The 26,579-nt window shown below is 55.2% G+C and overlaps 1 protein-coding gene and 1 non-coding gene across 2 annotated transcripts; both read left to right on the top strand.

The window, feature by feature from the left end:
• The first annotated feature begins 1,213 nt into the window (after window positions 1–1,213).
• TRNAC-GCA lies at window positions 1,214–1,285 on the top strand. The gene has a single exon. It is a non-coding gene; the product is annotated as a tRNA-Cys (tRNA).
• Window positions 1,286–6,753: 5,468 nt separating this feature from the next.
• KRBA1 (KRAB-A domain containing 1) lies at window positions 6,754–26,571 on the top strand. The gene is given in 19 exon segments (XM_010843864.1): window positions 6,754–6,955; window positions 11,192–11,318; window positions 12,034–12,153; window positions 12,836–12,973; window positions 13,570–13,722; window positions 14,758–14,889; window positions 15,044–15,229; window positions 16,086–16,241; window positions 16,837–17,061; window positions 17,712–17,813; window positions 17,816–17,884; window positions 18,321–18,494; window positions 20,186–20,338; window positions 20,790–20,972; window positions 21,806–22,000; window positions 22,085–22,216; window positions 23,097–23,201; window positions 23,631–23,876; window positions 25,510–26,571. Coding segments are annotated over 19 exon segments (3,489 nt in total). The 5' UTR covers window positions 6,754–6,943; the 3' UTR covers window positions 26,391–26,571.
• Window positions 26,572–26,579: the final 8 nt, after the last annotated feature.

Raw genomic sequence — 26,579 nt, 5'->3', positions numbered from 1 at the left:
GGGGCTCCCAGCAGGCAATGGGAGGAAAGAGTGGGGGGTCTCAGGATATGGATCTTTGGTGTAGTGGAGGCAGCAGTGCTCAGTAAGCACACAGATGAGGCAAGGGTGAACAGGTGCCCTGGGTGTGGCTGCGAGTGTGAAAGGGCCTGGTCACAGATGTGTGGATCTAGAGCAGTGGTTCTTAAAGCATGGCCCCAGACCCCCAGGATCAGCGTTACCTGAGAATTTGTTAATTAGAAACTTTCAGGGGGAAGCCCAAACATCCCTGTTTTAACAAGTCCTCCAAGTGATTTTGACGCACCCTACAGTTAAGAACCAGGGGTCTAGAACAGAGTTCAGAGGATGAGCAATCTGATTGTGGTCCTTAGTTTTCATCCTGCCTCTGCGCACCAGCTCAGTCTGACCCTGGGGCAGGTGCTAGAATTCCTAACCCATCCCTTCCTGGGGGTTCAGTACCTAAGTCCTTCCTGCAGGTGGCGCACAAGGGAGCCGATATAGATCTGTGACAGGTGTTTCTCAAAGTGGGATCCCCCAGACCCTCAATAAGAAGCTTGTTCCTAACCCCACATCACGTCTGCATGTTTGACAAGCTCCCAAGATGCTTCCTGAACACAGGAAATCTGAGGACTGGCCCGAAGGGTGCAGCATGCCCAAGGTCAAATTCTGGTGTCCCCATTAGCTTTTCCTTGTGCTCTGCTAGGCCCACACTCTAGTTCCCCTGATGGTCCCAACTCATCATTAATCTATTAAAACACTCCTCATCTGTAGCCTTTACATTTTTTGACTGATAGAGGATAGGGAAAAGAGGAAGATAAGAGACTCACTGGCTTAGTTATAAGGTCCTGAACCCAAAGTCAGGAGAAGTGGATTCAGGTCCTGAGTTTATCTGTGAGGAGCTGTGTGTGCTTGGGCAGACCAGTAATCCTGAATCTCTGTGTTCAGATGCCCACTGTGAAGGGCATAGACCGGTGACCCTGAAGGCCCCTCCTGCCATAAACACCAGTGTCAGTGCTTTTCCAGAAAGAGCAGGGAGGTGGTTACAGGGAGGGGGAACCCGGTGCTTGTTTGGCATCAAGGGAGTAAAATTATAGTGAGGCTGGTTTGGCAGCTTTGAGCAGGCCCAGCCTGGTGAACATCTTGTGGCAAAAATTTATAGGAATGTTGGGCATGGCTACACAGGTAAAAGGTAGTACTAAGGCTTCCACTTATATCAGGGGGTATAGCTCAGGGGTAGAACATTTGACTGCAGATCAAGAGGTCCCTGGTTCAAATCCAGGTGCCCCCTTGCTGTCCTTCACTTTTGCTAGCTGGAGCTGGTATTGAAGACTGGCTTCTTTCCCCTATCCAGGGCCTCAGGATACCAAGTCTTCTCAAATCTGGGGTAACTTAAAACCCTATCTCTGAACACCACAACTCTAGAGTGATACGTTCCTCCAACTATGACTTTTTATTTCACTTACCACTGGTCTTGTTCTACATAGGCATGTTTCTACATGTTTTCATTGCCCTAAGTCAGTGCTGTGTTGGTAAGTGTTTAACAACCAGCTCTTGAGGGGAGGGGAAGCATTGATTTGCAGTGTTTTCCAACTTCACAGTATAAATAATCTCACCAAATCCAATGTCAAGCCACAAACATAGGATCGCTGATCATGGTGTTGGGAAGACATGCTGAAGTGCCTCTCTGGTGCAAGTAGGCTCAAGCACACCACTGCTCCTAACCCATCTTCCCTGTAGTGGCATGGGCTCTTTGACCCCCACGCTATCCCCACAAAGCTTACAGAAATAAGAGCAATGGCTCTCATAGAATCATCCATTTACTCAAGACATATTTGTGTTCTACTTGATGCCAGACACAGGAGAGACAGAGCACAGCAGGAACTGTCTGTGGTGAGCAAGGGAATCAAGTGAAGAACTGGTCAGTTGAATGTAAGGATAACTAGATAAATGAAGAAAGGTGCTAATTTAAAAGAAAAGGAAAAAATAAAAGAAAAGGATTTCTGTAACCAGCAATATGCTAGACTTGATCTTCTAAAACTCCTCCTACCTCAGAATGTCCAGAAATGTAAAGTGAAAGAGCGAAAATATCCATTCATAGGTCTTGCTGAGCTCTCACAGCAGTAAAGATCTCTTAGGAATGGGGGTGGAGGGTGAACTAAAACCCTCCAAGAAGGACTGTGATGGTTGTGGTGATATAACCTACTTACCTGAGTCTTAATAGCCATTTCAGTCCAGGAAATTAGGTTTTTATCCCCTCTAGCCACACCATTAGTGAAAGGGTGGACTAGGAAAACACCAGCACAAAGAAGACAAGGGGCCTTTCTCTCTTCAGCAGGAAGGAGGCATCTCCCCTGAGAATTCATAGCCACAGATTTACTCCCACATATGTTATGGCTTTGAATTTACAGCAGCTGCATGCTTCAGACACTTCCCAAGCTGAAAGTTAACCTTAAACGTGCACTCAGGCTAACAGTGATTCTGGAGTACCCAGAAGGAGCAAACACAAACTCTTACGGGCATGCCTTCAAGAGGCCCCACAGAACTCTGCTGATGAAACCTGGATTAAGATGAGTTCACAGTTCAAAATAGTAAAATATATGAGGAATCCATCTACCATGAATGAACACCATTAGACAAATAAAGAATGTCAGATAGCAGAATTATCAAACAGATATTATAAATTAAGTATGGTTAATGTTATTGGAGATATAAGGAATTGAATATATGAGAATAGATAATTTCTAATGAGATGAAGGACATTCATTTAAAATAAAAAATACAATAATTGAAATTAATAGTTTAGAGCAGTTAGAGAGAGAGAGAAAAGAGAAATCTGGGAATGAAATGGGATAGAAATCTTAGAAAAAATGACCAAGAACAAAGCACAGAAGTCTAAAAGAATGCAAAACATAAAGGAGTGGCTAAGAAAGGTGGAGAATAAAATTGAAAGTTCCAACAAATATCACATATGAATTCTACAAACAGAAAAAATAATGGAGGAGAGGCACTATTAAAAGATACAATGTTTGACATTTTCCAGACTTGTACAAAAATACAATGCCTCAGATTTAGGAACCATGAGTTCCAAGAAAGATAAATAAAAATAAATCCATACCTAGGTACATTGCAGAGAAACTTCATAATACCCAGACAAAGGATGATTTTAAAAGCAGTCAGACAGAGAAGACAATTCTTGTGAGAAGGACTAATAATTAGACTGACAGCAGACTTTTCAACAGAAGCAATGAAAGCTGGAAGACAATGAAACAAAATATTAAGTGTGTAAAAGTAACTGGAGCTTCCCAAGAGGCTCAGTGGCAAAGCATCTGCCTGCCAATGCAGGAGACGCAGGAGACATGGGTTCAATCCCTGGGTTAGGAAGATCCTCTAGAGGAGAAAATGCAACCCACTCCAGTATTCTTGCATGAAAAATCCCATGGACACAAGAGCCTGGTGGATTACAGGCCATGGGGTGGTAAAGACTAAGCACAACAACAAGAGTAACTAACTGGGGATTCTCTACTTAGCTCAGATATTAAAGAGTGAGAGAATAATAAGGTATTTAACTGAAGTCCTTTACTTCTTACATATCTATCTTTGCTATAAGAACTTTGAAAAGTTGTACTTCAGAAAGAAAAACATAGAACCCAGAAGAAAAGAAAAAGAAGAGAAAAAATAGTGAATGAAGATACTAGCAACCATGGTAGTAAATCTAAATAGCATAGATTATACAAATTAATATACTAAAGTCCTTCTATTGTTTAGAAGGAGAGTGAACTGTAAAATATAATTAGACTATATTAAAACAAATATGTGTATAAGAATTTTAAAGAGTAACTTCTAAAAGCATAGAAAAGGAAGGCATAAATTTCAAATCAGTAGAATAAAAAAGGTGAGTAAAGAAAAATTAGTCAATCCAATAGGAGGAAAGAATGTAGAAAAGGCACAGAAAAAAATCATTATCAATAGAAAGCAAGAAATAAGATGATAGAAATGAAGTAAAACGTATTACTAAACACAATAAAGGTAAATAGACTACTTGGCAATTAAGATAGAGATTGTCATATTGGATTATACAACAACAACAAAATGTAGCTACATGCTCTTATAAAACACACAACTGAAATATAAATATTCAGAAAGTTTGAAAGCAGGATGGCAAAAGATATATTAAACAAATACTATCAAAAATAAAGTTAATGTAGCAATACTAAGTCAGGCAAAATGGAGTATAGATTAAAAGTATTATTAAGGATAAAGAGAATTAATTCATAATAATAAAATAAACACTTTCCCAGGAACATACAATTCTAAACTTGTAAACACAGTGTCGAAATATGTAAAGCAAGAATTGTCAGAAATACAGGAAGAAATTGACAAATGCACAAGATTGACAGGAGGTTTTAACACATCTTTCTCAGTAACGAATAGATCAAAAGTTAAAAAAAAAAAAGATACAGAAGACATAAATAACACAACCCAAGCTTGATGTAATAGAACTAACTTGATCTCTACACACACACATACACACACACACACACATATGTACTCTTTTGAAGCAAACATAGAATACTTTGAAACATTTATTGCATAACTTGAACATAAAGTGTGTATCAGAAAATCCTTAAAAATATGAGCATCACATACTACATTTTTTTAATGCAAGGCAAAACTCAGTTACAAAAATATAACATCATTAAAGACATGCATTCAGAAACTAAAAAGTACTTTAATAGATAAAAAAGGAAATAACAAAAATCAGAAAATATTTAAATACTCAAATTGATTGTGGCTGTTTTCACAAGGAGAAGTAGACAGCATCTCTACAGGAAGCTAGCTAAATTATTTGGGAAAACTGTAGCTGGCTAGCTCACCAAAAGCCAATTCACAGAATGACCAGAGAGCCAAAAGCAAAGTACATGAAAGTTAAACCACTGAACATTGAGTTGCTGAAAAACCAATCTGAATTATTGAAAATCTTCAAAAATTGTGTTCCATTTGCATTCCTCCTTTTGTTTGTGTGCAGAATTGCCAAATAAACACTGATCTACATTTAGGACAGTTCTCCACAATCATTTTACAAGGCAGTTACAGAAGCCAAGGTGGATGCCGGCATGGGGTGGGAGGTACAACTACAACTTAAAGGTAGGAAAGAGGTTTCTCAGGCACTGGGAGAACTGGCCATTTGCAAATTGAGTTTTGGCAACAGGGTCATTCAGCACATAGGATGTTGGTGAATTGCTTCAAGCAATTGTTGACCCAGAGTCTACAGTTGGGGCCCCAGCCTGGTCAGGTAAGGGGGAGGTTGAATCAAAGAGGTACCAAGCCTGTACATGCTTAAGGAAACATATCTTTCTTGGGTAGAGATATTCCTTTTTTTTTTTTTTTAAGTGAAGGGATTTTAAAGTTTACAGATTCTGAAACTAAGGGTGGCATGTGGGATGAGCTGAGAGAAGGGATACCTACCAGGAGAAAGCTGACCTCAGCAAGAAGGGCCCTAGGCACCAAGCACAGGTAAGGTACTTACCAAGGGGCACTGTGGCCTTGAGGAATCCTGAGAGCAGATGTTGAACTTGCACCTGCCTTTTTCCACCGCCTGACACCTTGTGATATCTTCAGATCTTCAGGACCGTGGGCTTCACAGACATGGGTCCGGTGTCAGTGATTCCCTGGGTGTGGAGAAGGGGGCTTTGTCCAAGGAAGGGGCTGGACAGTCACTGGGGGTGTTCTACCCACGCAGTCTTTCCTTGAGGCCAGGCCAAGGTGGTCAACATTGTACCCCAAAGTTCTGGGAGGTGACCCGCAGCAAGGCCAGCGGAGACCCACGGAGGTTAGACCCTCAGGGACCAACACTGGGATTTCTGGGCAAGAAATTCCCTTTCTCTGAGTCCAGAGGAAGAGAACTGTCGGGGGCGCAGGCGTGGGGAAAGGCTCTCCGGGCGGCAGGCGTCGCCTCCTATTGGACCCCGGCTTCCTCGGCCTCTGCAAACCGCTGGTTTAGCCCACGAGCCCGCCTTCTCTAAGCTGTTCTAACAAGGGTCCACCAGACCTGGGATGAGGCCCAGCCGGGGATCGTCTCCCCCGCACCGAGTCCACAACTCTCCTCCAGCCTCTCTGCGTCCTTTCTGACCCATAGAATGGTGGGCTCGCGCTTCATTCATTCAACACATTTATCTGAGGGCCTACTCCGTGCCAGGAACGTCTACAAATCAACAAAACAGAGCAGCAAATAGTCACACAGGTACGGTGGCTCCCTGGTCAAGGCGAGGGTGAGCGCGGGAGCCGGGGGACAGACCTGAGCGCGCGCTGGGGTCCGGCGGCCACTCCGGCCCATCCACCACCCAAGTCACGGGGTCCAGCCTGCAGCCCCCTCCGCCCCTCTCGGGGTCCGCTTCCCCCACCCCTTCCCTAGTCACGGTGGGCTTGCGGGATGCGTCCTTTGGCAGAGACGGATCCCGTTTAATCCGAGCATCCCCACCTGGCGGATAGGAATCGTTCAGTAAAAGTTGGATGCAAGAAAGGATGGATGGATGGATGGATGTGTGGATGCACGGGTTTAGTCCTGCAAGCACACAGCGAGCTGGCCACAAGGCCGATCCCGGCGCCAAGCCCCTCCCCTGGCAAGCTTCACCGGGTCTCGGCATAACCAGTGGGGAGGGGGCGCCGCCAGGCTCGCCCCGCCCTCCCCTCGCCCCCCGCCTTCCTGGCCGGCTAGGCGGCGCCTTCTGGGAAATGTAGTTCGCGCCTGCGCCCGGAGGGCCGCGGGGGCTGGTCCCACTCTCCTGGGATGCGGTGCTCTGGGCTGCTTCGGACGCCCACCTACCCCTGCCCCCTCCCCTGCGGCCCGCTCCCCGGGGCCGGATTTCCTCCTGCGCCGACCTAGATCGCTGACGGAGCGAGTGCTCCCCCGCCGTGCCGGAAGTCGGGAGCAGAGACTGAGTCCAGGATGGCGGGCCAGGTAAGGCAAGCCAGGACAGCGCCGCGCGAGCCGGGACCCCGCCGGCAGCCGGGGAGGACAGACGATCGCCTTGGCCGGGCCTGCCCTGTGCGACGCTGTGCGGGCCTCGAGGGCGGGGGGCGAGCCTGGGACCCGCTAACTTTGGCCGGGCGAGGTGCGTGGGGGGTTGGGGTGCGCAGGATTTGGTGCAGGCAAGTCCAGGATCTGGGACCCCTCCTCTTCCCTTCTCCCCGTCCCCTCCGTGTAAGGGACTTGGAGCCGGAGCTCCATCTTTGGAAATTCCTTTGGGTTAAGCCTCACACTGTCTTGGCGTGGCTTTTAAAAATTATCCTGGGAGCGATGGGCATGGAGGCCCAAGGAGAAAGAGTAAATCTGGGTACTTTCCTTCTTGGTAGGATCCTGGGGTCCCGGCTGGGGGAGGGCATGAACAGGGCCCCAGGTTTTTAGCCATTAGGTGAGATATGTAGGTCCGAGAGCTACAGGGGGAGCCCCATCTGTCATAGCCTGGGACCAGTGTGTCGGGTGCAAGTTGTGTGCAGGGCAGTGAAGGTGCTAGGAAACCTGAGGATACCAGTGGGGAGTTGCTGGACGTCCTTTTGGGGGAGCCTGGAGCCAGCTCTGTAATTGTGGCTCATTAGCTTGGGCCAACCTCAGGCAACTGCCGACTCCATGGTTTGAGGGCCCAGGAGCGGGTGGTGATGAGGGGCTGGGGCAGTCTGTGGCCAGGCAGAGCATCACTTTGCCAAGACCTTGATGGCGTTAATGCCCCACAAGCTCCTGGGAAAAAGCGAGAAGCCAGGGCTACAGAGGATGAAATGGTTGGATGGCATCATCAACTCAATAGACGTGAGTGTGAACAAACTCCGGGAAATGGCAAAGGACAGATAAGCCTGGCGTGCTGCAGTCCATGGGTTGCAAAGAGTTGGACACGACTGAGTGACTGAACAACAACAACAGGCAGATTGGCTGCTGTGGGAGCAGGGGCAGTCTCCTTTTCAGATCTGGCCGTACAGTTAGGAAGCCGGACACCCTCCACCATCACCCCCATCTCTGCTCAGATGTGCCCATGGGCCCCATGTTCAGGCCTCCTCCGACCGCAGTTTCCTTCTCTATACAGCGAGGGGTTGGATCACTGATCGTTCAGATCCAGTGTCCTGGGGTGTGTCCTTACGCTGTGTGTCTTCATGGAAAAGGGCCTGGCTGTGGCCTTGGGGGCTAGTAGGTCACAGTCAGATGGAGAGGAACAGGGTGCGCCTCCTGTCTTCCTGCCTGACGTGACTCCCAAATGCCCAGGGGCTGTGGGAGCACAGCCCACAGGTGGGGGCAGCAGGGCTCAGGGCTGAGCCTGAAACACGCCAGGAAAGTGGGTTTGCCCTGGGAAGGACCCGCAGGCCAAGTCTGTGGCCTGAGGGTTTGCCCATTGTGCTTGCTCCCTACCTTTTTTGTGCACGTGCGCGCGCACACACACACACACACACACTCCTCTGTTTTTTCTGGGTAGGGGCTGCTACTGATGGACCCACTTACCCTGGCCACAGTCAGTTCCTGTTCCCAACTTTGTTGGACAAGAGTTTATCTTCTGGCTGAGGTGGCGAGTGGCCTGGAAACCATCTCTTCCGGATGTCTAAAAGAGCTGGTATATTTAGCCAGGAGACAAAGAGGCATTTGGGGTCAGGAGTGGTGTGTGAGGTGACCGACTGTGACCTGCCAGTTGATGTGAGGCAGACAGATTTGGCTCCAGGAGCAGGAATCATAGCACTTAACCACATCCCAGCATTTGTTCTGAGCACTTTTCTCACAGTAATTCATTTACTCTTCACAACATCCCTATGAGAGAGGTTCTTATGATCCTCCTTTTATAGATGAGTTTACTGGGCCCAGAGCTAAATGGAAGCAAAGCAGGGATTGGAATTCCAGCCACCTGGCTCCTGGGGTAAGCTCAAACCTCCACACTCTGCTTGTTTGTGTCCCAGAACTTCTTAATGCCAGATTAGGCCAGCCATAGGACTGTGGTGAGCCCCCATAGTTGCTATGGGTATTCAAGTAGAAATTGAAGAGCCCCCTATTGTAAATGGAAAAAAAAAAAAATGAATGAGTTAGTCACTCAGTGGTATCCAACCCTTTGCAACCCTGTAGACTGTAGCCTGCCAGGCTCCTCTGTCCATGGGATTCTCCAGGCAAGAATACTGGAGTGGGTGGCCATTCCCTTCCCTGGGGGATCTTCCCGACTCAGGGATTGAACCCACATCTCCCTGCGGCTCCTGCATTGCAGACAGCTTCTTCACCATGTGAGCCTAGAAGTTGGCACTAAATGTTCACTACCCCTTAAAGGTATTCTGCAGTTGTCGGTGAGTTGTAGTTCACAGACATGCTATAGTGGACAGCTCTCCCCTGCGGGGAGGAGAGGGTCCCGTTTACCGGAGTAGTTTTCATTTCTGGCAGCCCAGGCAGGTCTACCCAAGTCTTGAGCCAGTAACTGGACAGCAGCTCTTCCCCAGCACTCTGATTCTAAACTTAGAATGTGTCAGAATCATCTGGGAAGCTTGAAGATGTCAGCTTCTGGGTTCTGAAAGCACTGAACACCATTGTGATTTAGTCGATCTAAGATCAGGTGAGAAATTCAGTCCTCAATAAAGGGAACTGTGAACCTTATTTGAACCTAAAAGCTCTTTTGTGTTTTCAGTGGTTAGGTAGTAAACTCTGATGGGAGAAGATAAGGACACAGAGTATTTTTTACCTGGTTTGCTAAGTAGAGAAGCTATCTGTTGGCATGAATTAGCTGGTCAACAGAATCACCACTCAGCTCTGCTGGGTTCCCCGCCTGCTGCTACAGCCAGGGCCATGCTATTAAACTCAGCCATTTGGCAGTGGCTTCCCTGGTGGCTCAGATGGTAAAGAATCTGCCTGCAATGCAGGAGCTGTTGTTCAGTTGCTAAGTCGTGTCCAACTCTGCGACCCCATGGACTGCAGCACACTAGGCTGCCCTGTCCTTCACTATCTCCTGGAATTTGCTCAAAGTCGTGTCCAGTGAGTCGGTGATGCCATCCAACCATCTCATTCCGTTGCCCCCTTCTTCTCCTGCCCTCAATCTTTCTCTGCATTGGGGTCTTTTCTAATGAGTGACTCTTGACATTGGGTGGCCAAAGTGTTGGAGCTTCAACTTCAGCTTCAGTCCTTCCAGTGAATATTCAGTGATTGGGAAGATCCCCTGGAGAAGAAAATGACAACCCACTTCAATATTCTTGCCTGGAGAATTCCACGCCCAGAGGAGCCTGGTGGGCTTCAGTCCATGGAGTCATAAAGAGGTGGACATGACTGAGCGACACACACACACACACATTTATTTGTATTTATTTATCATTTATTTGTGCTCAAGAGCCATCCTGTCTCCTCCATCACCATCTTAAAAAACCTGTTATAGCATGGTGAATTCAGGGCTGGCTGGAGTTCCCATCCTGGAGTCGACGTTTTCTTGGGCCCGAGCTGCAGGCCACGAGACTCTCTGTATTAGCTTCCCTGGATTGCCATGAAAGTACTTTCACAAAGCGGGGGTGGGGGCTTAAACAACAAATTTAATCTCTCACAGTGCAAGAGGGGAGAAGTCCAAAATCAAAATGTTGGCGAGCCCATGCCCTCTCTGAAGACTCTAGGACAGGATCCTGCCTTCCTCTTCCAGCATCTGGTGGCCCTGGGGATTCCTTGACTTGTGGCCCCATCACTCCTGCCTCCCTAGTCACATGGATTTTTCCTCCCTGTGGGTCTGTCTGTGCTCCTCTTCTTAGAAAGACACCAGTCATACTGGATTAAAGTGAAAGAAAATGAAAGTGAAGTTGCTCAATCATGTCCCACTCTTTGCGACCCTATGGACTGTAGCCTACCAGGCTCCTCCATCCAAAGGAATTGTCCAGGCAAGAGTATTGGAGTGGGTTGCCATTTCCTTCTCCAGGTATTGAATTAAAGACCTACCTTAGTCCATTATGACCTTAGCTTAACTAATTTCATCTACAGCGACCCTAGTTTTGAATAAGGCCACATTCTCGGCTACCGGGGTGAAGACATCAGCATGCCTTTTTGGGAACATGTCTCTTGTCCCGTTGCCCCTTTGCCTGTTTCCACGTGTCAGGTGCCCACGCCGTGTCCACCAGGGGATGCGGGCTGGGTCAGCACGCCGAGGACCACTCCTGGGCGGCCTTGCTGGGAGGGAACGAGCCAACTGCCCTGAGGTTGTGCCCACAGGTGTCGATCGCCTTCCAGGACCTGGCCGTGCGGTTCTCCAAGGACGAGTGGCGGCTGCTGGGGGAGGGCCAGAGGGCGCTCTACCTGGACGTGATGCGGGAGAACTACGACACCCTGGCCTCCCTGGGTGAGGAGCAGGGCCGTTGTCGGGTGGGAGGGTGCCGGCGCAGCAACTCGAGGGCCCAGGGTTGCCTGGGAGCTCTGGTGTCTTGTGGGGCCTTAGTCTTCGTTCACACGACAAGGTGGCGTCAGAGAGCCGGCGCTGAGCTGGGGGCGCCTCTCGGGTCTTTCATGCCATTGTTACTGTGGACAGTACCAAGGGTCTGGGTGTGATTTGGTGGGGGTGCCAAACAGCTGGCACAATGGCACTGGTCTTGGAAGTTCTGATGGTCCCTGGGGTTTGGGTGGTCACACAGACACACATATGTACACACATGTACACAGGTTTGGGATGGTCATACGAACACATACGTGTACACATGCACACAGGGATTGGGTGGTCACGTACACACGTGTACATGGAGTTTGGGTGGTCACATGGATAGACATGTACATGCATATACATGGGGTTTGGGTGATCACACAGACGTGTGTGTACACATGTACACAGGGTTTGGGTGGTCACATGTACACACATGTACATGGAGTTTGGGTGGTCACACAGATAGACGTGTATACACATGTACATGGGATTTGGAAAGTCACATGGATAGACATGTAATGCATGTACACACATGTACATAGGTGCCTGGATGTCTGGGTGCCTGGGCCTCTGGTGTGATGATGTAGAAGGGTGGAGGCCGGCTTCCACTCCCGGGGACGGTCCCTCTTTTCTTTCCCAGGGACGGCGGAGCCGCTCCCCCTCTCGGCCTTCCTATCTCCCTCAGAGCCTGGAGGAGCTGTGGGGGCCCGGAGCCGTGCTGGAGACCGGCAGGAGCCACCCCAGGGAGGAGGCCCCCTGGGTGAGTAATCTGTGCAGATGAGAGCCCCTCGGGGGGGCGTCCTGGACCCCCTGGGTCGCCTGGGCCCCGGGTGGACTCACTCATGTCCCTCCCACCGCGTGGTCCTCGGCCCCTGGATTCATTCCGTACAGGATACTGTGACCTCAGCACTCCCCACCTCGCCACACCCACCCCTCCCTGACCTTTCACCCCAACCCGTCTGGACCAGGAACCTGGTATACTGTTGCTCATTGTGTGAAGCGCTCAGAAGCAGCCTGGGCTCACCCTGGGAGAGTCTTTGCCCCTCAGGCCCCCTCCCCGGCCACCCAAGCAGAGCCAGTTGCAGCCCTTGAAGGTCCAGAGAGCTCGGGGGGGAGGTGGATGTGGTCCAGGGGTTGGCAGGAGAGGCAGGAGTCCGGATGGTGGCTGGAGATGGGGAGGCAGTCCTCCCTTGGTGTCCCCTCCATGGCCCAACAGGGACTGAGGGACAGAGCAGAGAGGAGCTCTGTTACCCGCAGCCCCCAGCGTCTTGGTCCTGCTGTGCCCACGCGCGGGGCACCTGCCTTGAACCCAGGTTCTCTTTGTTTGTGGACATCAGTGTCTCCTTTGCAGCCCCTCCCGTGGTGGGAGGATTACGTGAGACGCAGCACGTGCCGACTGATGTTGGGGGAGGGGGCGGGAGTTCACTGTGGTCTCTTGGCAGGAGGAACCCCCCAGCACAGCCTGCACCTCAGCGCCCTGGTGCAGCTCGTGCAGGAGATCCCCGAGTTCCTGTTCGGGGAAGGCAGCCCCGAGAGTAGTGGGGGAGCCAGCCTGGATGGGGTGGCTGTGAGCTCCCAGGGTGAGTCTGACGGCGGGCCCCGCTGCGTCCCACAGATGAGTTCAAGCTGCCCGCCTGGCCCCTGGGTGGAATTACCCGTTAATGTGAATGCCCGGGTGGCAGGCCGGTCCCCTGAGAGGACATGGACGGGGGAGAGACTGTGGCCTCTGACTTTCTCTAGTGGTTTCGACCCGGCTTCATCCACGCCCTTGGGGCCCCCGTTGCGTCCTGCCCTACAGTGGTGGATGAGGCCGTCCCTGTTGTGTAGATGAGTGCCCAGCGGTCGAGTCCCCCACAGCCTGTGCTCTCCCCGTCTTACCAGACTTCTTCCTCCCCCAAGCTTGCAAGGCTCTCCCGCCTCCCCAGAAGTTTCTGCCCCCAGCCCCAGCCTGCAGGGTTTCTTTGCGTCCCCTCAGCTGATGGTCAGCTGGGGACGATCTTATCAGAACAAGGCCACAGACTGAATCTACATCTCGGACCCCAGGGATGGCAAGGCAGAGGTTACTGACATCCTGGTCGTTGTTAGTGGAACATGGCAAGGAAGGGCCAGCATGGGGCAGTGTCGGGGCATTGTACCTCCTGCCAGGCTTAATTCCAGTACCCCGCACCCCCCTCAGCAGCTGTGACGGAGGACACGTGCCCTCTTCGAGACCTGCTCCGCTGCCTTCCAGATACACCCATGGGCCTGCTTGGCCTGGCCGCCACGCCCAGCGGCAGCTCGTCCAGCAGCACCCCCGGAGCCGGGGGGCCGGGGAGTCCCCTTCCCATCAGTGAGTAGGACTCAGTGCAGGGGGCCCACACCCTCTTGATTTTTTTCCAGGACTTGGTTTCCTTTATACCTGGGTCCAGCTCCTCAGTGGGGCGGAGTTGGGGGAGGTGTGGAGCAGGCCTGGTGCTGGCCTCTGTCTGGGGACCAGAGAGGATTCAGGATGCTCAGCCTCACTCGTGGAGTGCTGTGTGCAGCGTGTCTGCGGACCTGACTCTCAGACCTCTCGTCAGGGCAGCCCTAACAGTGGGGCAAGACAAGGCTGGCCTTTGGAATTTCTCTGGGTCTCAGTTTATTTTTAAAATGCGTGCAGATTTTACATTTGTCTAAATGTCTATTTTTATCTAAACTGTTTTAAATTAATATGGCATAAAATAGCCAGTGCTTTCATGCATTGGAGAAGGAAATGGCAACCCACTCCAGTGTTCTTGCCTGGAGAATCCCAGGGACGGGGGAGCCTGGTGGGTTGGCGTCTATGGGGTCACACAGAGTCGGACACGACTGAAGTGACTTAGCAGCAGCAGCAGCAGGGGCTTAACCCTGGTGGTCCAGTGGTTAAGACTCCGTTCTTCCAATGGAGAGGGCGTGGGTTCAATCCCTGGTCAGGGAACTAAGATTCCACATGCCGGTGGCCACCAAAAAAAAGAAAAGCATGCCCCACTTAGCTCATAGTTTCAGGCATCAGCTGGCACCTTTGCTCTGGAGTCCCACATGTCCAGCTTTGAGAAATGTTGAGTGCAAGGCTGGGGCCTGACTTGAGGAGGCAATCAGAGACCCTCACGGGAGGGTCCCCGGGGCGAGCAGTCTTGTGCTTACATTCACACCGGAAGGAAATGGGGAAGGACCCTGCACCTTAGGATGGACTCTGGGAACAAGCCCGTCGTAGCTGGCTGAGCCACCGAGTTCCCAGGACTCAGCTGTCCCTCGGGGAGCAGTTAAAAGCTGGGGAGGCCCATCCTCTGTGTGTGTGTTGGGGAGGGGCAATTTCTCAGGGTCTGGAGCCTGGGCTGGAAAGGCCTGCCTGTCTCTGCTGCAACAGAAACTGCCGACAAGCCAAGGCCTGTGGAGGAGGGGAGCCCAGGAGCCCCTGGCCGGGAGCCCAGCCCCGCCACCTGCAGTCAGGGCAGTAGCAAGAGCCGCAGGAATCCGGAGAGAGGGACCCTGGGGGCAGGTGAGGGGCCAGCTTTCCTGAGGGTGGGGCTGAGGATGGGGGGCAGGTGGGGAGGCATCATGTGGCCCTCACCTGGGGCCTCCTGATGGTCCTACCTGGCAGATGGCATCCCTGTGGTCATGGGTGGGAAACCTGACCGCAGCTGGCCTTGCAGGAGCTGTGAGCATCTCTCCTGGGCACAGCCCCTTGCAAGGCCTCATCAACTGCCTGAAGGAGATCCTCGAGCCTGGGCCCCAGGGCCCCGAGGGACCACGGAGCTCGCCACCGCCACCTGCCCCCAGCCTGGGTGCCTCCCAGCTGACCAGGGCAGAGCTGGGGCCTGGGGGCCCGCCCTGGGCCGGTGAGTCCCTGCGGACCTGTCTCCTTGGGCCAAGGTTTCTGAGCCTGTGGAGAGCTCCAGTTGCTCTCTGTAGATACTTCTCTGTAAAATATGACGTCTTCCCTAAGGATCCTTGCCAGCTTGGCTGCTCCAGTATCTCTAGTGTCACATTTCTGGAGCCAGATGGCTGTGTTAAGGGAACAGCGTGGTCAGCATAATCAACTTGTGGAAGAAAACCAGAAATAGATTTTGCCCTGGATTCTTATGGGTTCTTGACTCATCCTAAGGTGGGACATCTGAGAATAAGAGGCTGAGGGGTACTTCTTGTTGACACTATGCGGGATCCCTGGGATGGGCTTTGGGGATGGGGGTGATATGGTGGGGACTGGAGCCCCAGCCCTGAACTCTGAAGCTTGGTAGCCGGGCAGAATGAGAAAAGCTCCTTGAGGCTTCGAGCCTCGGTTTCCCATCTGTAAAAAGGGTAACTGTTCTCACCTTAGAGGACTGTCCTGAGGCTTAGGCACACTAATGATGTGTGCATAAGTGTTTGTAAAACGCTTGGGCGTCCTCAAATTAAATCCTGCTCAAGGCCAGGAGAACCATTTCCAAGTAGTGAGCCAGGCCACCCACTTCCTTCATTTGTTCTCAGAGCAGAACCTCATCTTCCTTTTACCCAGCCAGCTCTGGGAGGTGTAGCCAGGCATTTTTAAACCAAGCGCTAAGAAGACAGTGGCCCCGCGCAAGGCTGAGTGAGTTGCAAGAAGACCCACATCCCTGGGTTTCTGGCCTTGGACCTTTAATTGATCCCTCTTTCGGTTGTTGTCACCAAGACTGAGGTCACTGGGTTAGGGGGACGCGTGTTCCTTTTTTCCTGTAGTGAAGACAGAGGCAGCCTCGGGAGATTGTCCCCTCCAGAGCCTGCTGAACTGTCTGAAGGAGATCCCCGAGGCTCGGGACAGGCATCCCAGCCCCTTAGGAGCCAGTGACCCACGGCTGCAGGAGGACCCAGGGGCCTGGAAAAGGAATTCTGGAGGTAAAGGCCGCTGGCTGGGCAGGGAGCCCCTGGGCATCGCTTGTTTCCTTTCTCTGCTCTAAGCAGACCTTCCACCACCAGACACTCGGGCCCGCATGTCAGTGTGTTGGCTGGCGTGGCCAAACGTTGGGGCTCACGCTATAGAAGGAGCTGGGCTTGTGGGAGGTGCATCAATGTGAAAACGTTCCAGATTGGCTCTTATAGTAGGAGCTGAGGATTCCAAAAGGAAGGAGGGAATCGCTGGGAGGGAGAGACAAAAAGCAGAAGGCAGAGCTCTGGGCAGTGCACATTCCGGGGCTCGTTCCGATGCGGGGGTTCTTGTGATCGTTTGGGTTCACCATGGGTTGTTGGTGTTCCAGAACTCTTGAGAGTTGTTTGGCTGCTGGCCTCGGAAGCAGGACCCTGACTCAGTGCTCCTGGGGTGGGCTGGTTTGGCATCACCCCTCGGTAGAAACCTCTAGACGTGGAGGTGGGATTTGGTCCATCTCCTGATGGTTGGGCAGTGACTGTCTTGGAGCTGAGATGGCTGTGGAAGCTGGGGGCTGTGGAAACCCCATCCTGACCCTATAGAGACTTCATGAGTGACTTCCCACAGGACTCCGACCCCTCCAGACTCCTCCTCCGGGGCCTGGGCCTGGAGCCGGCAGCATGCTCTCTGCAGTGAAGGTGGAGGGCAGCTGGGCCCAGGGACCCCTGGAGCCCACATCCTGTCAGCTCAGCAAGCAGCCCCACGGCCCCTCTGCCGCCAGCAGCCCCAGGAATGTCAAAGACATTGCCCCCACCCAGGTCCGGGTGCCCGGCTGGGGCCCTGCAGCTCAAGGTGAGGCCTGGGCTCATCTGCTCAAGTCCTCCCAGGTGGGGTTCTCAGGCCCCCAACAAGGTTCTGCCAGCCCACAGGGAAGGGGCACCTGGGTGTCTCATGCGTGGACAGAGGCGTCCACCTGGGCATCCTTCCCAAGAGATGGTGATGGTGGTGGTGGTTTAGTCGCTAAGTTGTGTCCGACTCTTGTGACTCCATGGACTGTAGCCCGCCAAGCTCCTCTGTCCATGGGATTTTCCAGGCAAGAATACTGGAGTGGGTTGCCATTTCCTTCTCCAGGGTTCCAAGTGGTTCGTCCCATCCCTTAATCTCCATCCTCCTTAAGCCAGGCCCTTGCCCAGGGAGCCTTCCATTAGAAGGGCCTTGGTTTTGCAGAGAATCCCCAAGTGTCAGGAAGCTGCCCACTGCGTGTGGCTCTCTCTCCACCCACCCCTGGGCCTGGGTACAGCTGGCTGGCATCACTCCTCCAGACTGGGGAGCAGAGAGCTGATGGGAGCCGGCCCTGAGGGAAGGGCGTCCTGCCTGGCAGGCCCCACGCCTGGTGTGGGACTCACCACCCCTGAGGAAGGCAGGCAGGCCGGGCAGTCAGCCGGGGCTGGGCCGGGGGGGAGATGGGCCAGAGATGGTGACGGGCCATCTCCCCGTCCCAGCCGGCAGCGCCTCGAGCTCACCCCTGGAAGCCCTGGAGGCCTGTCTGAGGGGCATTCCCCTGAGTGGGTCGTTGCCTCCCCAGCCACCGGCCAGCTCTTGGTCCCGAGCCCCCAGCCAGGAGACCCCGGGTCTCAGAGGCCCGAGCTGCCACGCCTCGGACCACACAGCAAAGGTAGCCCGCACCATGGGCTCAGGGTGGCGTTTGTCCTTGTGCACGGAAGCGGGTCGGTGGGGGGAATGCTGAGGATGCCATTAGGTCCCCCCTCCTCATCCCAGGCTAAAGCGGGGGACACACATGCCCCTGTCTCCTAGCCCCTTCTCATGCCTGCCCCCCAACAACCCCTGTGTTGGGTGGAAGCCAGTTAAACTCTGCCCCCTGCCACCTCTGAGAGCTTCACTGACCCTCTAGGCCCCTGAGGCCAGCAGTTGGGTTTATGTGGGTTAACAAGCTACTGGATTTTAATCAGGGCCATGAGCACCCTAACCTTAGGGGAGATCGCACGGGAGAGGCGTTGGGGCGGGGCGGGGCGCCTGTCCGCAGCCCAGCGCCCAGGGGATCTCTTGGCCCGTGGTTTCCCCTCGATGCCAGCTGTGCCGTTTCCCCACAGAGGTGGTCATAGGGCCTCTCCCGGCTCTGGGCCTGCAGGGCTGCATGAGAGACAGCCCGGCCCTGCCCCTGGGCTCCCAAGGCACCCCCAGCAGCTTCTCATCATCTAGCAGCTCTGACGGGGACCTAGATTTCCAGAGCCCTGAGCGCAGCCAGGGGCATCGGCCCGGAAAAGGTGAGATGGCCAGCTTGAGGCTGGGAGTGGGTCCTGGGGAAGGGCGGCGGGGAGCGTCCTTGCCCACCGCCACGTGTCCGACCCGACCAGTGTCCAAGCCAGGCTTCCGCGCCTGGAGAGGCCGCAGAGAGCAGACGCAGGACTTGTTTTGGGGGGTGGGGGTCTGTTTTAGTGACTTGGCTCAGAAGAGGCAGGACAACATCTAAGATCTCTAGAAGGCATTTGATGCTTCTTACTAGACGCATTCTTACTAGAAGCATCAAATACTTCTTTATCCCAGCCTTGAAGAAGTCAGTGTCTGTAACATCTGACTGACTCTCCAACTTAGGGAAAACTGTAAAACCATCTTGGAAGGGTGTGTTTGATGCGTGCTCCCCCGGGTCCCTCCGTGAGGGGACCTTGCAGGACCTCAACCCTTTTCTCCACTTGAATAATCCCAGGGCTCCCCATCTGCCTTGTTCATGGACACCCGGTTCCCCAGGGCTCACCTTGTGTCCTGGCCTCACTCTGTCAGTGGAAAGGCCTGAAGCACCCCCCGGGGCACTGTGCTGGGCCCTCCGGGGCCATCGGATGGGCTTGGGGCCCGCGTTCCTGCGCCCACCACAGCTCAGCCCCTCGGGTAGGGGAGCTTTTAGCTCCCAACAGGCAGCTGACTTTGCTTTTTAATTTTTAGTAGGTACTGTGCTCGTTTCGTCTTGTTGAAAAGCTGCGGTTAGGTTGCAGAGGGTCGGTGGCGTCTGCCTCCCTCCCCTGCTCTCCAGCCACCCCTGCTGCCGGTTCCTGCACTTTCAGGGATGCTGCGTGGGCGAGCATCCCTCTCGCGGTTTCTCCACCGAGCTCCCTGTCTTCCCGCTTCCCTTTGGCCTTAGGGTCCTCGGCGCTGCGCGGGCCCCCTTCCCTCTCTCCTGCAGCTGCTCAGTGTCTGTGGTTCCTTCTCGAGTGTTCTCTATCGGCAGACCTGTTTTCTGAGTCACCCAAACAGCAGGCGACTTCATGCCGCCTTGTGGATGCATCCAGCCCCGCCCCCTAGCTCTCCTTGTGCTGCCCCAGAACCCCGCAGCATCCGTGGGGAAGCCACATGCAGGACTCCTCTCGAGACACTGAGGTCCCAGCCCCACGATGCCTGGACCTCTGGCAGCTTCTCTTTTCTCCCCTTCTCTGCCTGACGCCCGCATCAGCAAAGATGCTTTTCTGGAAAGAGCTTGGCTGAGATGTGGAAGGGGAGGGCTTTTCCTTTATCTAGAATTTCAGTTCATGTAGTGGCTATAGCTTCTCCAGCGCTGTCACTAGAAATAGGATTTCTGCAGTGTGTTTTTATCCTCGAGTTGAAATGCATTCATGTTCTCCTTCTTCACCTGTTGCATCTGTACCCTTTTCCCTCTTTGACTAGTCATGTGAATAGTGAATAACTGACAACATTCCAGCCTCAGGGCCCATCTCCCCCGTCACTGGCCCGGTGGCCTGCTGACTGGCTTCTCTGTGTAGGTGGTCAAGATGAGGGGGCCTCTCCCAGGGCCACCCAGAGGCAGGGCTGACACGGGTCTGGGGCCAGGTCTCCCTCTGGGTGCCCTGAGCTGGTGTGACAGGTCCAGGGCCCCCAGCTGCAGTGGACCCGGGACACGGGCAAGGCTCCTGGGGTTCACAGGACGGAGCTCTGGCTGGCCAGGACCGTGAGTGTTGGGTTTTCACAGGAAGCCCAGTGGGAAGCTCCCCGCTCCAGGGCCTGGAGAACTGTCTCAGAGAGATACCTGAGCCCCGGCTGCAGCCTGCCTGGCCCTGCTCCTCAGCTGGAGATGGAGGGCCATGGCGAGTGGAGCCCAGGAACTGGGCAGCAGGCATGGAAGGTAATGTGGGCAGGCCCACGTCCCGGCCTGAGATGAGTCAACCTTCTGGAAGCAGCCTGGCCAGAGGTTCGTGGGAGGCCACAAGGCCAATAGCGCTGTTCTCCTGGGTGGAGGGGTGCGGTGGGCCTGGACACCCAGCCCCCCAGTGCTGCTCCGAGTCCAGGCCTGAGCTGGGGCCTTGACAACAGGGTGTCTGTATGCTGGCCTTGGTCTCTGGCATGGCGCTGAGCTGTGGGGGCTCCCGGGAGGCTGGGTAGCTGGGTCCAGAAATAACGAGATCCTGGAGGATGAGGGTGGCCCTGGGAACATCTGCAGGGCCAGGGTGTGTCCCACTTCGGTAGTGTCATCCAACGTCCTGGACCAGAGTTTGTCTTCTGAACAGCGCCTCCCTGGCCTGCGTGCTAACTCAAGGCTCCCAGCTGATGGGCCTCTTGGCTTCTCATTGAAACAGGACTGAGGGGCGAGGCCTGTGAACCAGCCCACCTGGGACAGCGTGGGGGCGACGTGCCCGCCAGGAGCCTCCGACTGGCCAGCCCGCAGGCCCTTGCCTCTGGTGCCCTGCCCACCTGCTCCCCACGAGGCCCCAGAGACCTCGGGGCGGCCAGGCCAGGCCAGTGGAGGTGGCTTCGAGACGGTGAGCGGGATTCTTGCCTAGGGACTCGCTCGCGTGTCTCCTCCCCTCCGTGTAAAATCTTTGATGAGAGAATAGACTTTCCCTTTCCCCTCCTATTCCTCCACTCCTTCACTGTCTCAGCCATTCCTGGACTGCTGGCTGGAGGGTGTGTGCGTGCGTCTCCGGAAGCCTGCTGGCTGGAGCGCTCCGAAGTGTGCTGAAAGCAAGTGGGGAAAGCACTGCTCTCATCCAGAGGCTGGGTTTCTCTGGGCGAAGGACCGGTTATTTCCTTAATTCTAGTTGCCTGGGGATGGAGGTTGAGGTTGGGGGGTGGGGGTCTCCTCCTTCTGCTGCTGCAGTTCAGTTGAACTTACAGCGGAATCCTTGCCTAGATTTGCTGAAGTGGGCGGGTCAGGCCTGACCTAATTGAGAAAGTGCAGGTATCTGTCATACTCCCTCCAGGCAAGCGCTGTTCCGGGGGGCCTCCCGTGGACTTGACTGAGCCTCTCCGTAGGCTGCTGGTCCTGAGTGAACACAAGTAGAACGGGCCGCCTGGCTTATGAGACCCAGAGCCTGGCTGGAACCAGACTGTTAGTGGCCTCCAGGGTCACTCGGAACCCGAGCTTCTGGAAGTTTCTGCCGCGGCCTTCCAGAGTGGCTGGGGGCCAGACCAGCATCTGACTTTGCTTCCTTCCGCTTCCCGTGGCCATGGGATGCTGTTCAGGCTCCCCCAGGGCTTGTTTGGGGCTGAGCTGGAGGGGGACCAGCTCTGCATGCCTGCCCATGGAGGCCGAGGCCCTCCGGCCTGTCCTTGGGCTCATGGACAGAGGGCTCTTTGGTTGCCATTTGCCTAGGGCCAGCCACCAAGCCTTCCCCGCTTCACTGCCTGGAGAACTCTCTGAAGGGGATCTTGCCTGGGGGGCCCTTGCGCTTTGCCTGCCTGGCCGGCCTGGGCCCCAGCCCACGCTCCAGCTCCAGCTCGAGCATCAGCAGCTCAGAAGGAGAAGACCCGAGGCCGGAACCCGAGCTCTGGCAGCACCCCCTGCAGGGTGAGCTTGTTGGGGGGAGAGGGGAACCAGGAGCCCGGCCTCGGCGTGTGAGCGCCACCCTGACCCCGGCTCTGTTTTTGCCAGAGAGGGACCATCTTCCCAGCAGCAAGGGCCTTGGCACCCTGTCCCCACAATGTGGCGGCCCCCGTGCTGGCTGCAGCCCTGGGGAAGGCTCGAGGAGACGCGAGCCCGGGCACCGCTGCGATTTCAGTGCAGGTGAGCCCGGGGTCTCTGGAGGAGGGGAGCGTGTCCCCCAGGAGGGCCATGGGTGCAAAGACAGTCCCACTCATCACTTGGCCTGACTCTTGCCAGGGGCCCCAGGGGTGTCAAACGAGTGTGTTTAAAGACCTGGTAATCAACTTGGAAAGTCGAAGTGTCCATTGCTCAGTCGTGTCTGACTCCTTGCAACCTCATGGACTGTAGCCCACCAGGCTCCTCTGTCCATGGGATTCTCCAGGCAAGAGTACTGGAGTGGGTTGCCATGCCCTCTGCCAGGGGATCTTCCCGACCCAGGGATTGAACTCGAGTGTTGTGCATTGCAGGCGGATTCTTTACTGTCTGAGCCACCAGGGAAGCCCAGTAAACTTGATATATATAATAGGAGAAGGAAATGGCAACCCACTCCAGTATTCTTGCCTGGAGAATCCCATGAACAGAGGAGCCTGGCGGGCTACAGTCCATAGGGTCGCAAAGAGTCAGACACGACTGAAGCGATTTAGCATGCCTGCATGCATATATGTATGTATATATATACGTACATATCAGAGAAGGCGATGGCACCCCACTCCAGCACTCTTGCCTGGAAAATCCCATGGATGGAGGAGCCTGGTGGGCCGCAGTCCATGGGGTCGCTAAGAGTCAGACAAGACTGAGCGACTTCCCTTTCACTTTTCACTTTCATTCATTGGAGAAGGAACTGGCAACCCACTCCAGTGTTTTTGCCTGGAGAATCCCAGGGACGGGGGAGCCTCGTGGGCTGCCGTCTATGGGGTCGCACAGAGTTGGACACAACTGAAGTGACTTAGCATACATATATATATATGTATCAACGCCTCCTTGCTTCTCAGTCCAGTCCTGACCCAGTGATCATTCCCAGCAGGAAAAGCAGAAGAGAAGGTGGGAGGCAGGTCCCATTCGCCCTGGAGAGAGGTGTGCTTGGAGACTCTGGGACCGCCTGGCCCCCTGGGCAGCGCCGGAGGAGGTAAGGGTGGGTGGGTTGCCAGGTCTGGGAAGGTGGCCCCCCTGCTGTACTCAGGCCAGTGACTCCACCCAGTCCTTGACCTCTGAACAGGCCCTGGCTGGTCCCCATGTTCCTTCCTGCCCGTCGGCCTGACAGGAGACAGCAGAGTGGGCCGGGCATGGATCCACAGGGCCCCTAGCACGTCCCTGGAGGAGCCTCACCGGGGGCTGGACCTGTGGGGCATGGCCCTCTCCATCTGCTCTCTCCAGCCTCCTGGGAGAGCCAGAGGCCTCATGCTAGAGCCGCAGAAGATTCTGGAAACAATGTCCACCCTCACTCAGCCCGCGGGCCCTAGCCAGCCATTCAACCAGAGATGGGCTTCCTGGTAAGCCCAGTGTAACCCTCTCGCGTCTCATTTCACCAGTGCTTGAAAGTTTCGTTTTGCTTTAGGCCATGTCCAAGTGTCCCCTGTCAGTGTGGCCGTGGCGGAGCCGTGCGTGGCCACACCAGAAATGCTCTGTGCTCTTCCTGTGCGGTCCGCTGTGCATCCCTGCCCTGCCGCTCAGCTGGGAAGAAGGCCGGGGCCTGGGCCCTGCCAGCCTCCTGGTTCAGCCCATGGGCCCCAGTCCTGGAAGCCGACGGCCGGTGAAGAGTCCAGGGGCCTGGGGCCTGGGGATGGAAGACCAGGTGTGACAGGTGAGCTGGGGCTTCCCCGGCCCCCCCAAGTATCGGGAGCCCCACAGGCACGGGGTGGGGGGGCGGCTGGGGCTCAGCGTCTGCACGGTCACCCCTCCCTCCTTCCCCGCTGCTCAGTTCCTTTTGGCAGGGTGGGCTGGTGAGAACCCCCGGGGCCACAGCCTGGGGTAGGCTTTCTCTGAACAGCCTTCCAGGCTCCTTTGGGTCCTAAGTAGGAAGAGCCTCACGTCGAGTCCCCTTCAGCTGGCTTATTTCATTTCAGGGTTTTCCTATAGGAATAGCTGGCTATTTTATGAAAGGACGCAGACACTTCTTAGAGGCAAAAGAAACACTGAATAGATGCATCCAGGATCAAAGCTTGGGGTTTGAGGGGACTTTAGAGAACAGGTAGGGATAATGAGGGTCAGTAGTGAGTGACCAGGCGGGGAGGTCCCCAGAGAGGCATCTGTACCCCGAACCCTGGGAAGGTCTTCCAGACCACAGCAGAGGTGGGCGGGCGGGGCTCGGTGCCCGGTCCACTCTGGGCCGTGCACCCAGATCCTCACGCTTGAAGCCTACAGTGGGGGCTCCAGCGTGTCATGGGCCTGGCCTGGCTGGAAGTGCAGCTGTTTGTTAGGAGTGCTGAGCTGGCCCAAGGCCCATGGACTCACTGCCCCATCTTGGGTAGAAAGACACCTGGGACAGCAGCACCGTTGCTGACCCTTAGCCGAGATCTTTCCTGAAGAACGTGGCTGGGCAGCGTTTGAGTCCTTGGGCTCCAGTCTCCACTTTTGCTGTTTGAAGCCCTGGGGGTCCTGGGAGATTCAGGCCGGAGCCGGTCTGGGGACTCAGACATGGCTGAAACCAGGTCTGTCCTGCAGCTCCAGGTGGTAACGGGGCTTCCTTATGAGGCTGGCCTCGGGTGAAGACCAGGTCCGGGAGAAGTTTGGGTGAAGGAGTAGGTGACTTTTTTTTTTTAAAGTAACTTAAGTCCTATGTCTGTAATTTGATTAGGGAGGGTAAAGGTCAGGAGGGGCTGGGGACCCCTGTGGTTTGCTTATGACTACGACCTTGATGCTGAGAAAGATTGAAATCAGGAGAAGGGGACGACAGAGGATGAGATGGTTGGACGGCATCACTGACTCAGTGGACATGAGTTTGAGCTACTCAGGAGATGGTGAAGGCAGGGAAGCCTGGTGTGCTGCCGTCCATGGGGTCGCAGAGAGTTGGACACGACTTAGGGACTGAAGAGCAAATAGTGCTAGGTGCTGATGCGGCCCCCTTTGTCTCTCGGCTAGAAACACCTGGGCCCTCTCTAGACACTGCACACGGCCCTGCCCGCTGACCCTCCAGAGGCAGAATTAGCTGCTCTGAGGCAGCGGTTGGGCCCAGAGGTAGCATAGGAACCCACCAGTCCTTTTCCTAGGAGGTGGGGAGGCCACTGTCCTAAGCCAGCTTGGTGTCTTTGGAGACCCAGCCTGTGATCTATCTTGCCCGTGAATTAGGTGGGCAGCCTTCCATGCTGCCCAGCCTGAGTCACCAGGACACTTCCTTCCCTTAGTGGGCAGGGTGACAGACACACCAGCTGGAGGGCCTCGGGGGAGGGAAGGTCCTGGCAGTTGAACACACTCACCTCATCCCGCTCTGGTTTCAGCCGGGACCGACGGGGAGCCCCTTCCTGGGGGTGTGCCCCAGCCAGCGCCTGCAGCCGCCGTCCCTGGGGCCTTACCCGGTACCTCCCCGTGGCCGCCGTGCCCCTGTGGGGCTTCCCTGCAACAGGAGCTCCACAGCCTGGGCGCCGCCCTCTCGGAGAAGCTGGACCGTCTAGCCGGGGCCCTGGCCGGCCTGGCTCAGGAGGTGGCCGCTGTGAGGACCCAGGTGGATCGACTCGGGAGGCGCCCTCGGGGCGCAGGGCCCAAGGGACTCCCCCGGGGCCCTCGCTTGTCCAGCGGCCCTGCCCACAGACACCTGCCCTACTGGAGGCACAAGGGCCCCCCCAGGCCGAGACCGAAGATCCTGCGGGGGGGCCTGGCCGAAGGCTGCAGGGCCGGGGACCTGTCATCGGGCCTATCCAGTGGGAGGCTCCGTCGGGTGCCTCCGGACACCCCCTCAGCAGAGCCCCCCGGGACCGGCTCCAGCCCTCCCTGGCAGCCTCACTCCTCGGCCTGCAGTGGCCCTGCTGTGCAGACTGTACGTCACCCGCTCGGGCACCCCGAGGCCCGCCAGAGCCCCCCTCCCCTTTCACTGCCGGCTGCCCCGCCCCCCCAGGTGGCTGCTCCAGTGGGCACTGCAGAGGCAGAACCGAGGGGTGTGGTGGCTGCCCCACCCAGGATCCCAAGGTGGCCCAAGGATCCAGGTGGCATGTTGGTGGGGCTCCAGAGAGCCCTCGAAGGTGAACAGTGGGGTGGGGAGCTCAGGGACCCAGCATGGGGACCCCCCAGCCGCCACCCTCATGGACTCAGCCCCACAGAGGGTGCCCCACCTCCGGCCACCTCGCCCCCCTCCAGCAGAACCTTCCCCACATTGAGGCCGTGAAGGGGCCCCCTGACTCCAGGGTGACCATTGCTCAGGGAGGCCGCTGTTTGAGGGGGTTGCGTTCCCCAACCATGCCTCTGGCTTCTTGACTCAGGTTCATTTAAATGTTGCTTCCCCCTCTGGCCCTTCTCACTGGAACCGCCAAGGCGGGCAGGAGGGTGGTGTGCGTCCACATGTGTGTGTGTGCAT

This window comes from Bison bison, unplaced genomic scaffold (assembly GCF_000754665.1).
Source record: "Bison bison bison isolate TAMUID 2011002044 unplaced genomic scaffold, Bison_UMD1.0 scf7180017864191, whole genome shotgun sequence".
NCBI classification, from domain to species: Eukaryota; Metazoa; Chordata; class Mammalia; order Artiodactyla; family Bovidae; genus Bison; species Bison bison.
The sequence above is the reverse complement of the archived record's forward strand: the minus strand, read 5'-3'. Positions and strand labels throughout refer to the sequence as shown.